Here is a 13,111-nt window from a genome sequence, read left to right as displayed (position 1 = left end):
GTGTCTGCATGGGGAGTAGAGATTAACTGGAAAACATTTCAGACTGAGCTAACCAATGAACGCTATTAAAAAGTACTTAGGAAGATATCCATCAGGAGTGGCAAAAACTGAAATGGGAAAACTTGCTTTTGAAATAAACAATCAAAATCCCAAAAGAATGTAAGGAAAGGAATCTGAGATCTAATAAGTGAGCGACGGAAGCCAATCAAATGCCTACTGGGGCTTTTTAGAAGGTTTCAAAGTTTTTGCCATTCCTGAAAATGCTGAGGTTAGTGAAACTGAAGGAAAAGACGCTGTGGGTGAAGTTAGAAAGTATATCCAGAGTTGGGCAAATAAATGTTAAATGTGCTTTGTCATTTTGTTCAACATTTTAAAACATCAATTATGGCTGCAGGGCACCTGGGTGGTATCCTTAGTTAAGCCTCTGACTCCTGGTTTTGTAAGGACCTATGTTATGTTTATATTTTGTCAAGAGGCTTTCATTGAGGTTAAACAAAACCTTGTTGTTTAGCCCTTGAACTGTCCTTGCTCCCCTTCCCCCAGGGGATTCACTTAAAGGCGGTCCCGGAAACCAGCTCCAGGTAACAATGCCCAGATACAAAGGTGGGTCAGGCCAGGTGGAGACATCCGATCTGTAGGGGGTTGCATACTGTCTCCCTAGCTACCAAGGAGTATGGGCCCCGCCCTTTGGGAACCCTTTTGGTGCCAATCCTAATCAAGGTGTTAATAGGCTGATTCAAATGTCTACTAGGGTAAATTATAATTCAATTGGTCACCTAGCATCGCTGTGGAGTTTCCTGTGTGTGTTACAATCTCATTGGTCACCTGTGCGTGGCCAGGCCCAACCCCATGGCCTTTACCCTTAAAAGCTAGACTGTGAAACAGAGAAGGGTCGCCCTCTCTTGTAAGAGGTGCGGCCCCGAACGTTCGGTTAGATTCTTGATGCTTGGCGCGAAATAAAGCTTTGCTTGACCTTCGCTTTGTATCAGCCTCGCTTCTTTAATCACGGACCCGTTATTGGGGCATAACAGTTTCACCTCAGGTCATGATCTGGGGGTCATGACATTGAGCCCTGCGTTGGGCTCTGAGCTGAGCATAGAGTCTGCTTAGGTTACTTTTCTTCCTCAGCCCCTTCCCCCTGCTCTCTCTCTAAAATAAATAAATCTTTAAAAAAGACCGCATCAATTATATACCTCATGTGTTTCAGGCACATTTCTAGGAACGTGGAATATATAATGCAAAAATGTAAAAAAAAAAAAAAATCCCTCCTGGAACTCACTCCATAGTTGATGGAAAAGGCAATATGCAATTCATAACTTATATTAAGTTGCATAGTGTAATAGAAGGTGATGGGTCCTAAGAAAAGAAGAACAGCGAATGGGTGATGAAGTCAGGAGTCTGGGATGGGTGGAGGCGGTAAACTGGTATCTACATTTGGACTCGAAGTGAAGACAACAACACGGGAAATATTTTAGGTGGTTTATTTCTTCTTTGCCACTGTTACATATCCATCGTCTTGCCTTACTGAATGAAACTGGAACTCCAGGATAACTGAGTAAGAGAAAGGAGCAGCTATCTTTCCTTTGTTTTAATATCATGGAAAATTTTAATAATGGATGTTAAGGCATAATACTTGTAAGCATTTCTTTGTAGACATCATTTATAAGATTGAGGAGGATTGCTTCTATCCTTAGTTTAATATCTCTTTCAGTGTAACACCAAACAACTGGCAAATTGAAATTTGATGTAAAATTTACCATTTATAACATCATCAGACAGAGAAAATACTTGGAGATATATAAGATATGTGAGGCCTATAAAAAGCAAACTAATCTCAGGGTTGTGGGTTCAAGCCCCACCTTTGGGCGTACAGATGACTTAAAATCTTAAAAAAAAAAACCCACTGTGAAAAAAATTTTATTTTATTTTTTAAAGATTGTATTTATTTGACAGACAGAGATCACAAGTAGGCAGAGAGGCAGGCAGAGAGAGAGAGAGAGAGGAGGAAGCAGGCTTCCCACTGAACAGAGAGCCCGATGTGGGGCTCGATCTCAGGACCCTGGGGTCATGACCTGAGCCGAAGGCAGAGGCTTTAACCCACCAAGCCACCCAGGCGCCCCATCAAAATAAAATCTAAATAAAAGGAGACATATCATGTTTATGGATTGGGACACTCAGTATTTCTTCTAAATTGATTAAATGCAATCTGAAACAAAATCCTTTAGGCTTTTTTGTGATATAGAAATTGACAAGTGGATTCTATTTTTTTCTTGTATTTTTAACTTAAATTCAATTAATTAATATATAATGTATTATTAGTTTCAGAGGTAGAGATCAGTGATTCATCAGTCTTATAGAATACCTAGTGCTCATTACATCACATGTCCTCCTTTTTTTTTTTTTTTAAGATTTTATATATTTATTTTTTGACAGAGAGAGAGAGATCACAAGCAGGTAGAGCAGCAGGTGGTGATGGGGAGGAGGCTCCCCGCTGAGCAGAGTCTGATGCAAGGCTCGATCCCAGGACCCTGAGATCATGACCTGAGCTGAAGGCAGAGGCCCATCCCACCGAGCCACCCAGGCGCCCCAATCACATGCCCTCCTTAATGTTCATCACCCAGTTACCCATCCCCTCACTGTCATCCCCTCCAGCAACCCTGTTTGTTTCCTATGATTAAGACTCTCTTATGGTTTGTCTCTCTCTGATTTCATCTTGTTTTATTTTTTCCTCACTTCCCCTATGATCCTCTACTTTGTTTCTTAAATTCTGCATATGAGATCATATCATAATTGTCTTTCTCTGATTGACTTATTTTGCTGAGCATAATACTCTCTAGTTCCAACCACATCATTGCAAATGGCAAGATTTCATTTTTTATGGCTGAGTAGTATTTCATTGTGAGTGTGTGTACACCACATGTTCTTTATCCATTCATCTGACAAGTGGATTCTAAAATTCATATGAAAAGGTGAAGGACCAAGAATGACCACTACAACTTTGAAAAAAAAGACCGCTATAGGAATACATGACCTTGATTTCAAGACATTATTAAAAAAAAAATTGGGGTGCCTGGGTGGCTCAGTGGGTTAAAGCCTCTGCCTTCCGCTCAGGTCATGATCTCAGGGTTCTGGGATAGAGCCCCGCATCGGGCTCTCTGCTCAGCGGGGAGCCTGCTTCCCCCTTTCTCTGCCTGCTTCTCTGCCTTCTTGTGATCTCTGTCTGTCAAATGAATAAATAAAAAATCTTTAAAAAAAAATTATTCAGGGCACTTGGCTGGCTCAGTGGGTTAAGCCTCTGCCTTCGGCTCAGGTCATGATCTCAGGGTCCTGGGATCCAGCCCCGCATCAGGCTCTCTGCTCGGCAGGGAGCCTGCTTCCCCCTCTCTCTCTCTGCCTGCCTTTCTGCGTACTTGTGATCTCTATCAAATAAATAATAAATAAAATATTTAAAAAATAAACCAAATTATTCAACACATGAAAATATAGGAAATAGATAAATGCAATAGAAGAAAGTCCAGAAATAAATATATAGAGAAATGATGGATCTTCAGTGAAGATACAAAAGCCAATTCAAGGGAGAAGGAATAATCTTTTAAATCAATATGGTAGCAGCTCTTGGGCATCCTTTTTTTTTTTTTTTTTAAGTAATCTGTATGCCCAGGGTGGGGACCAAACTCTGGACCCCGAGATCAAGAGTCACATGCTCTACTGACTGAGCCAGCCAGGTGCCCCTGATATCCATATTTTTTTTTTAAAGGAATTTCCAAAAATTAACTTAAAAAAGGCACATACACGTCAGTAAAAAAAACTTAAAGAAACATAGGGAAAATTATGTCTTTAAATTTGTCAATTTTTTTTTTTAGCAAACATTTCTTATATACAAGATCAAAAGAATATCCAGTGAAAGAATGGACAAATTTGACTTCCTTAAAATTTAAAAAATTATTTTCACAAGAAAAGCGATTGAAAAAAACACCATGACTGGAAGAATATATTGGCAAATATTTTAAATAGAAGACTTTTATCCATAATCCATGGACAAATGTCAAAACTCAGTAATTAACATGATAAATCGTATGAACAGAAATTCCCAAAGATATGATAGCTGGAAATTAACACATGAAAAACATCTAAATACCACATCATTAGGGAAATACAAAATTAAAATCACCAGGTGCCATTACACACCTACTACACCACTGAAATTAGAAAGTCTGACCATACCAGGTACAAGGATATAAAGAAACTGGAACTCTGGTTCTGGTTTTTCTGGTGAGAATGCCAACTGATACCAACCCATCAGATTATCCCTTAGTAAGTTATGACACAGGAACGCACTGCGACATTATTAATCACAAAGCCCTGCAGGATGTCTTAGGAAGCAATGCAAAGGATGCCAAATTAGGAATAAGAAGTATTTTCTGACTCATACTGTGCTTCTGACATGACACTGCGACTCACAAAAGCTGTTCACCCCTTCACACTGGCAAACCACAATTCTATCCTAAACCTGCCCCAAAGGGCACATAACCTCTAAACTTCAACGTGGCTTAAACAGTAAGGTGTTTGTCTACTACTAAGGGCTTTCTCTACTGTGAACTTTCTGGGGCCTGATGAAGCAATATCTTCCACCAAAATACTTTCCACATTTGCTGCACAGAAACGCTTTTCTCCAGTGTGGACTTTGTGGTGCTGATAAGTCTATCCTTGAGGCTGATGAGGTTTCCTATGATTTCCCACATCCATTATACTCAAAGCTTCTTCCTCCAGCTTGAATTCTCTTTGCTCAAGATTTCTTTTGTCCATGGAGGACATCCCATATTCATTACACTTATTCAAGGCCTCTCTCCAGCATGAACGTTTTGGTGTTGAATGTGAGTGGATCAGTGATCAGTGTCTACAGAATTTCCCACATTCATTACATTCATATGGCTTTTCTCCAGAGTTTCTGGTGCTCATTGAATTCAAACCCTTTTATGAAGGTTTTCCCACACTTGCTGCATTCTTAAAACTTTTCTCCAGTGTGGATTCTCTGGTGCAAAAGAAATCTTTATTTTGTGGATGAGAGACTTCCACATTTACCGTGCTGAGATGGCCTTCTGCGGTGTGAACCTTCGGTGTTTAAGGAGGGTGGAGCTGTGTCCGAAGAACTTCCCACACTGGCTGCCCTCAAAGGGCTTTTCTCCAGTGGACTCTCTGGTGCTCAAGAAGTCTGCTTTTGTAGACAAAGGACTTCTCACACTCACTGCACTTATGAGGCCTGTCTCCAGTGTGGGTTCTCTGGTGCTTGAGAAGTCCCCTTTTATGGATGAAGGACTTCCCACATTCACTGCACTTATGAGGCCTTTCTCTAGTGTGAATTTTCCAGTGATGAAGAAGACCGGGTCTGTGTCTAAACACCTCCCCACATTCGTTACACTCATGAGGCTTTCCATCAGTGTGGATTCTCTGGTGCCTTAGAAGTATTCTTTTGTAGAAGAAGGACTTCCCACACTCACTGCACTTGTAAAGCCTGACTCCGGTGTGGATTCTCTGGTGTTCAAGAAGTCTCTTTTTATAGATGAAGGACTTCCCGCATTCACTGCACTTGTAAGGCCTTTCTCTAGTGTGGATTCTCTGGTGCTCAAGAAGTCTGCTTTTATAGGTGAAGGATTTCCCACATTCACTGCACTGATGAGGCCTTTCTCCAGTGTGAACTTTCCAGTGTTGATCAAGGCTAGATTTGTACTTAAAGAACTTCCCACATTTGCTACACTTGTGAGGCTTTCCTTCAGTGTGGACTCTCTGGTGCTCAAGAAGTCTGCTTTTGTAGACAAAGGACTTCTCACACTCACTGCACTGATAAAGTCTTTCTCCAGTGTGGACTCTCTGGTGCTCACGAAGTCTGCTTTTGTAGACAAAGGACTTCTCACACTCACTGCACTGATAAAGTCTTTCTCCAGTGTGGACTCTCTGGTGCTCACGAAGTCTGCTTTTGTAGACAAAGGACTTCTCACACTCACTGCACTGATAAAGTCTTTCTCCGGTGTGGGTTCTCTGGTGCTCACGAAGGCTTTTCTTGGCGATGAAGGACTTTTCACACTGACTACACTCACGAAGGCTTTTCTTGGCGATGAAGGACTTTTCACACTGACTACACTCACGAAGCCTTTCTCCAGTGTGAGCGCTCTGCTGCTCCTTGAATTTCCCCTTTTTGTGGCAGGCCTGCCCACCCACGCTGTGCCGCCCTCGCGGAGTGTGAGAAACGGCCTTGCTCCGCCCGCCGCTGTACGGATGCTCTTCACTGGGGATGGCCTGGTGCTGGAGAAAGCCCCGGCCGCCCAGGGAACCATCCGCAACTTCCCCACAGGTGACAATACTGTCTGACACGAGGATTTTGCTCTTCATGAACAAAGCCCTGTGGTCCTCCCTTCCAAGGTCCTCCTTGCCACAGTCCTGCTTCTGGTGCTGGTCAAAGTATGAACTAAACGAGCACAGTTTTCCACAAGGCCCACAAGTGCACAGGTTCAGCCCAGCACACGCTCCTTCGTGCTCAGCCAGGTACAAGATGTCTTTCGCTGCTGGGACACACACAACACAGGAACGAGCCACTGGGATAGACAGGCCTGGATCTGGAGTCCTGGAATGTGAAACTCTTTCCACAAAAACACGCCGCTCAGAAAGAGCCTCCTCAGCTTTGACCCCAGGCCAACAACCTGAGAGCAGAAAAACGCCAGGGAAGTGTATTATGAGACTTTGGTGGGACAGGACAGTCCATGACAAATGTGTGTAGGACAAAACCAGGACTGAATCCATGGGTTTGTTTTCAGGACAAGGGAGCCAGAAGCAGGTGAAGGAAGGAGACACTGTGTAGCACTGGGCCTCTGATGGTTATAGAACAGGGTGTGGGGGGCACCTGGGTGGCTCAGGGGCTTAAGCCTCTGCCTTCGGCTCAGGTCATGATCTCAGCATCCTGGGATCAAACCCTGCATCGGGCTCTCTGCTCCACAAGCAAGGAGCCTGCTTCTCTATCTCTCTCTGCCTGCCTCTCTGCCTACTGATCTCTATCAAATAAATCAATAAAATCTTAAAAAAAAAAAAAAGAACAGTGTGTGGGAAGACGGGCCTCACAACTAGCAAGAAAGTAGGATACAGTGCTGTGCCAGCAAGAAAGGTCTGATACAACTCACTCCTCTGTCAGAGGTTCTCAGCAGGACCTTGCCTGTTGGTGACAAGTGTGTACTGTTTAGAATGTGTGTCCCACCCCAGAAGAAGACAACTGCCTTTTAGCTGGTGGTCAATCATTTAGGGCTATGTGCATATCTCATGACACACACAGTGCAGGGTGATGTTGCAGAACACTGCGGATAGAGAAAAAGGGGAAAGATGTGAGGGATATAGATGTAGGGGAGACCCAGGGACTGGAAGTCACAGCAGAAATGACAAGTGGGCAAAGTGTCAAGGGTGGGGAAGAAGGATTGAAGCAAAGTATGGCCACAAGTCTTGGTACTAAAACAGTAGTGAGCAAAGGACAGTTTCCTGGTATGATTTATACTCAATCCTGAAATTATGCCTTCCCGCCGCTCCTCCTCACCGGATCCGATTAATCCCCCTTCCTATGGTTGGAGAGGTGTCTGAGCTATCAGGTACCCAGGGTTCTCCTGTACCCCTCCATTCAATGTAGGCAATTTTCTGGGACCTAGCAGGTTGATGTCCTCAGGAGAAAACAGGGCAGTTAAGTGGGTGACACTGGCCCAGAGGGACCCAAACACTGATAGAATACAGGAAAGAAGTTTATTAGTAGGAGGATTCTGAGGATGGTCTTGCAAAGATAATTCAGGGTTCCCTGCAAACACTGACCTTGTCAGTGTCTATAATTCCCTACACAGGCAGTACACAAAACAGAAGGGGGCAGAACCTACGACGGAGATCTTCCACAAATGAGAACAGTCAACAAAGTAAGGAGGAGCAAAGCTAATCAGTACCGATCGGGCAGGTCCAAGGCTCAGAAACCAAACCCTTCCGTGAGAGGCTTCAAGGCAGAACATGCTGGGGTTTCATAAAGCCCAGGCCCAGCAAACACAACACCTATGCCAGGAAACCAGGGGAGGAAGCAATGCCCATGGCCCAGCTCTGGCAGGGACAGAGATCCTTGGAAAAAGGAGAAGAACAGAGCCTCATATAAGGCAATGGTGTGGGAATGAGGGTTCTTACCCAGGGACGCTATAAGCGCCAAAGTCTCCAGCATCACAGTGTGGTACAGGCGTCTCTGAGCCTCATCAAGGAGCCCCCACTCCTCCTGGGAGAAGTACACCGCCACATCCTCAAAGGTCACATGGCCCTGTCATGAAGAGGGCAGAGCAGTGCATAAGCAGCCTCTCTAGCCAAGACCCCCAAGGCCATGGCCCTCCTCCCCAGCTCCCCAACTCAGAGGAGACACCAGATCCCGCTCTAGGGTACCCCTCTCCATCATGCCAAATGCTTCACTGTTGCCAGTCATCAGTAAGAACAGATGAGGAGAGAGGCAGTCTTACCTGCGCTCTAGGCCGCTGTATACAGTCCCTGCCACTCTCCTCACAGTCAACTCTCCTAGGATCACACAGATCACGCCCCATATGTCCCTTATGCTCAGCCTTCTGCCTTTAGCCCTGAGTACAAGGATGCTGAGTGCATCTTCACACTCCCTCTGCATTTGCACAATGGAACCGCTCCTTTCTCACATGCCAGGTCACAACCACTCACCCACAACACCACTGCCACCTCTGGTCCTTCTCATAGGCACCTTTCTGACTTCCCCATATGTCACTCTTCAAGTGGCTCCCAGCCAGTGCTTGCCAAATGCCAGAGGATCCCGGGCTATCCCAGAGCGGCAGATGGAGCCTCCTGCTAGACACAGTCCTAGCACTGCTCTGAGGACTGCCCCATCTTGCCTGGCTCCGTCTTCCAACTTTAGCCACTCTAGTCCATGCAGGCATCAGACCCCCTAAGCCCTCCTCCTCCTCAGTGCTGCTTGTGTTGTTCTCACACCAGTCACACCTCTCTTCACCTCCTCTCATTCAAAACCGGGCCCACTTCTCCCACCGCAGCCTAAGAGACTCTCAGCTGACCTCCTCTTCCCTTAAGCTAATCTGTCATCCCATCTGACACGCTTCAGGTTCCAACAAGAGTTGTCACAAAACTGAACCTGTGGAGTGAAAAAAGTAGCATGCCTTACTCAGGGTCATCTGATCTCCACTAATTCTCTCTTTTTTTTTTTTTTGTAATTTTTTAAAAAAGATTTTATTTATCCGTTGAGGAGAGAGAGAGTGAGAGAGAGCATGAGAAGGGAGAAGGTCAGAGGGAGAAGCTGACTCCCCGTGGAGCTGGGAGCCCAATGTGGGACTCAATCCCGGGACTCCAGGATCATGACCTGAGCCAAAGGCTGTCACCCAACCAACGGAGCCACCCAGGCGCCCTGCTCTGCCTTTCGATAAATCTTGCATCCAGCCCCTGGGAATCCTGTGCCACCACCTGAACTCCCACTTAAGGCCTGTTCCCTTACACCCACACCCCACCCCCACCCCCCCTGGTCACTGTACCTCCTCATGTCTTAGTGATGACAGCCATCTCTATCCAGGTGCCCAAGAAGTGGGTCAGTCCATGGAGAATATCCTCCCCATCCTTCCCCTGTAATGGCATTGCCACCATCATCTGCAGACTGTCCCCTGTTAAATATGACACGGTCTACATGCCTGCCACCACTGAGGGGTGTCTTCAAACCTGAACCCCTTCCCTGAAATCCAGATGTTTGCTTCTAGATGCCCACCTGCCACCCCCACTCAGAGATCCCTGCAATATCTCAGATGCAACATGGCAAACACTGATTTCCTGACAGTCTGCTAGGAACTTTCCATCTCAGCAATGGCACTTCCATGCTTCCCGCTAAAGCCAAATATCCTAGAGTAATCGCAGATGCTCTCTCATCCTGTAGAGCAGAAAATCATCCCTACTTAAAAAATAGCCAAGAAACAATACAGTCTTCTCCAGCTACGGAGCCAGTGCTATGATCCGCTACCATTAACCTTCACCAAGACTGCAGCCTCCACTGGGGTCTCCCTGCCTCCACCTGCACCCCCACAATCCGTCCTCCACTCTGCAGGCAGAGTAGCCTACTTAGACCTGAATCAGAGCACTTCCTTTCTCTGCTCCAAACCTTCCATGGACCCAGGACACTCAGCAGACCTGATTCCTCAGGCTGCTACCTGACGACTGACTCCTGCCCCTCAGTCTCTGCCCCCAGCAGATCTAATGGAGGCCTGCGGTTCACTGAACACTCCCTTGTGGGCATGCTGGCCCTTGTGCCAGAAAGCCCTTCATCGTGTCACCTTATGGACTAGAGAAATGGGACACCTCAATACAACTTTTTTTTTTTTTTAAGATTTTATTTATTCATTTGTCAGAGAGATAGAGGGGGAGAGAGAGAGAGAGCGAGCACAGGCAGAAGCAGAGGGAGAAGCAGGCTCCCTGCCAAGCAAGGAGCCCGATGCGGGACTCGATCCCAGGACGCTGGGATCATGACCTGAGCCGAAGGCAGCTGCTTAACCAACTGAGCCACCCAGGCGTCCCTCTTTTTTTTTTTTAATATTTTTATTTATTTATTTATTTGACAGAGAGAGAGAGAGAGAGATCACAAGTAGGCAGAGAGGCAGGCAGAGAGAGAGGAGGAAGCAGGCTCCCTGCTGAGCAGAGAGCCCGATGCGGGGCTCGATCCCAGGACCCTGGGATCATGACCTGAGCGGAAGGCAGAGGCTTTAACCCACTGAGCCACCCAGGCGCCCCCTCAATACAACTTCTGAACTTGATTAAGGGCCCTGCACCTAAGATGACCCAGGGCCTAGAACAAAGGGTATGAGGATGTCTCTCTTTTATCTAAGTGGCAGGACCATGGGAGTGGTGATCAGGGCCAGTGAGCACAACCTCCCAGCATGTCTATTATTTCAATGTGTTCACCATCCTGGAGGTTTCCTGAATCTCACTGCTTGAGTCTTTATACCTCCAGCTCCTCTCCCATCTAGGAGGTAGGGGGTAGCTAAAAGTTGAAATGTCTTTTGTTGTTCCTGTTAACATTTCCTTTATTTTTAAGTAATCACTACACCCAAGTAATCCCCACACCCAACACTCAGACTCTTGACCCCAACATCAAGAGTCTCATCCTGTTCCATCTGAGACACCCAGGCACCCTGAAAGTTTAAACTTCTAATCACCTGGTCCTTCTGTTGACCACCCCCAACTTGAGGCTATCCAGGAGTCCCCCCCCCAAGTCACCTCATTAGGATAAACTCCTGTGTGATAAAAGGGGACAGTTATGGTAAGAAAAACCACTGCTAACACCCAGGAAATCCCAAGGGCTTTAGGAGATCTATGGCAAGAGTCCATGACAAAATCCAAATATATATATATATACATTTTACCACAGAGGTATATTGTCATTTCAGTCACCTATTACTTGCTTGCGTAAGTTTAACTGGCTAAAACTGCAGCGTTTTGAACTTGTACTTCCTGGGAGAGCTGAGGCACCTACGAGACCTTCATGAACCTGGGCTGCTCCACCAGCCAGGATGCCCTTCCTCGCTCCACGGGGAACAGTCAGTCTGTTGAGCCTCAGAGCAGAGACCCTCACCTGCCCTCACACCTCCCCTTCCCACCTCAGCAGGGCTCCTTCCTCATTGCACCTTCCCCTCCCGCCGTAAAGCCTAAAGCCCTGGACCACGGAACCCTCCCCCCTGCAGGCGCTCCGCCCGCCCTCCAGCCCCAGCTCTCTGTTCCTTCCCCTCAGGGCCTATCTCAAAGAAGCGTTCAGATTTTTCCAGCCTAAACCCGAGAGCCAGGCTCGGTCCTGGGGCAGGACTCGGGCGGTCACGACACGGACATCACTGCGCCCGCCTCCGCGGAGTCCAGAGCAGAGACTGCAGCCGCCAGGGCGTCCCCTCTGCTGCGGGAGCTCGGGAACAGTGTGTCCGAAACCCAGCTCCTAAGCTCTCCCGAAGCCTGCTGCTCACACCAGCTCCTCGCCTCGGCGCGTCCAGACCCGCGGGCAGGAGACCGACGGAGAGTCTTTCCTCCGGTCCTGGCCACACGCGCGGCCGCGAGACACCAGCACCACCGTTCCGCGTCCTTCGCAGCCTCTCCCCCGCGCCCCAAGCCCGTTCTCCCCGGGCAGCCGCTGACCGGCCGCACAGCGCCAACCCACCCCGCGCCCCCGTTCCGTACCCCCCACCCCGGCTGCTCGCGGCCGACGGCAGTCGCACCCCCAGCTCTGCCGAGGCTCGTCTCACCCGCGCCCCGGGCTTCGCGCGCGCCGGCCCCTTCCTCACGCTTCCCACGGGCGGCCAGAAATGGGCCCCCGCCCACGAACGCCCGCGTTCTGGGGAGCGGGGCCTGGCAGTAACCCGAGGAGACCCACCCCCTCGGGGCTCGGGCCGGTGAGGTCCGGCGAACACACGCTCTCACCTGAGCCGGGAACGCCAGCCCGGCCGTCACCATCGTAACGTGCGGGCTCAGCCGGGCCAGGGGACGCGCGATAACGGCGGCAGCGGGCAGGAGGCCCGAACGCGGCTCCCCGCAGCCGCGCTCACGCCGAACCTCGAACCCGCTCCCACGCGGGGCACACGGGCCTTCTTTCCGCCCCCGAGGTTCTTGCTCCTTCCGCCGGACGCAGATCGGGGGCACGGCCTCCGCGAGCTGCCGGCGGGGACCCCGCCCCCAGGCCTTCCGCCTCTTGGACACGCCCACTGTGCATTCTTATTGGTCAGCGTGGTCGGGAAGCTGGGCGCACAGTCTTCTGGGTAACGTAGTTCCTCTCATCGTGGCTTGCCGCGGGGTGAGAGCTTCCGCCACAGGTGGCGGGTCGGGTGGCCCCTATGGAAGGAGAAAGTAAAAACACATCAAATAAGAGTCCGCAAAACCTGTTGACCTTAACATAAAACTGCCAGTTATCTTATCAGCCAAACATGGGCTTATTTGGGAATAAAGGAATTGTAATCCAGGACGAACAAGCCACGGCAAAACCGCCGGCGGAAGGACGAAGGAGAGGAGCCCACCTTCGCGGAGAAAAGACGCCGGTTGGGAGGAGTGTCACGAACTGGAAGTCCTG

General features: G+C 48.3%; 1 protein-coding gene across 1 annotated transcript; it reads right to left on the bottom strand.

The window, feature by feature from the left end:
- Positions 1-3,505: 3,505 nt before the first annotated feature.
- Positions 3,506-12,698, bottom strand: LOC308358862 (uncharacterized protein). Its single transcript, XM_080829341.1, has 3 exons — positions 12,469-12,698; positions 8,194-8,320; positions 3,506-6,695 (listed from the first exon to the last, which is right to left on the bottom strand). Exons 1-3 carry the CDS (start codon positions 12,499-12,501, stop codon positions 5,170-5,172), a joined length of 1,686 nt encoding a protein of 561 aa, XP_080685467.1. The 5' UTR covers positions 12,502-12,698; the 3' UTR covers positions 3,506-5,169.
- Positions 12,699-13,111: the final 413 nt, after the last annotated feature.

This window comes from Martes martes, assembly GCF_963455335.1.
Source record: "Martes martes genome assembly, chromosome: 17".
Taxonomy (NCBI): Eukaryota; Metazoa; Chordata; class Mammalia; order Carnivora; family Mustelidae; genus Martes; species Martes martes.
This window is presented reverse-complemented; position numbering and strand designations above follow the sequence as displayed.

Coding starts and splice junctions, on each gene's coding strand:
- LOC308358862 (XM_080829341.1), bottom strand. CDS start 12,501: ATGGTGACGGCCGGGCTGGCGTTCCCGGCTCAG. Junction 8,321..12,468: donor GGCTGGCGTTCCCGGCTCAG/GTGAGAGCGTGT, acceptor TCTTCATGACAG/GGCCATGTGACCTTTGAGGA. Junction 6,696..8,193: donor GGCGCTTATAGCGTCCCTGG/GTAAGAACCCTC, acceptor TTCTGCTCTCAG/GTTGTTGGCCTGGGGTCAAA.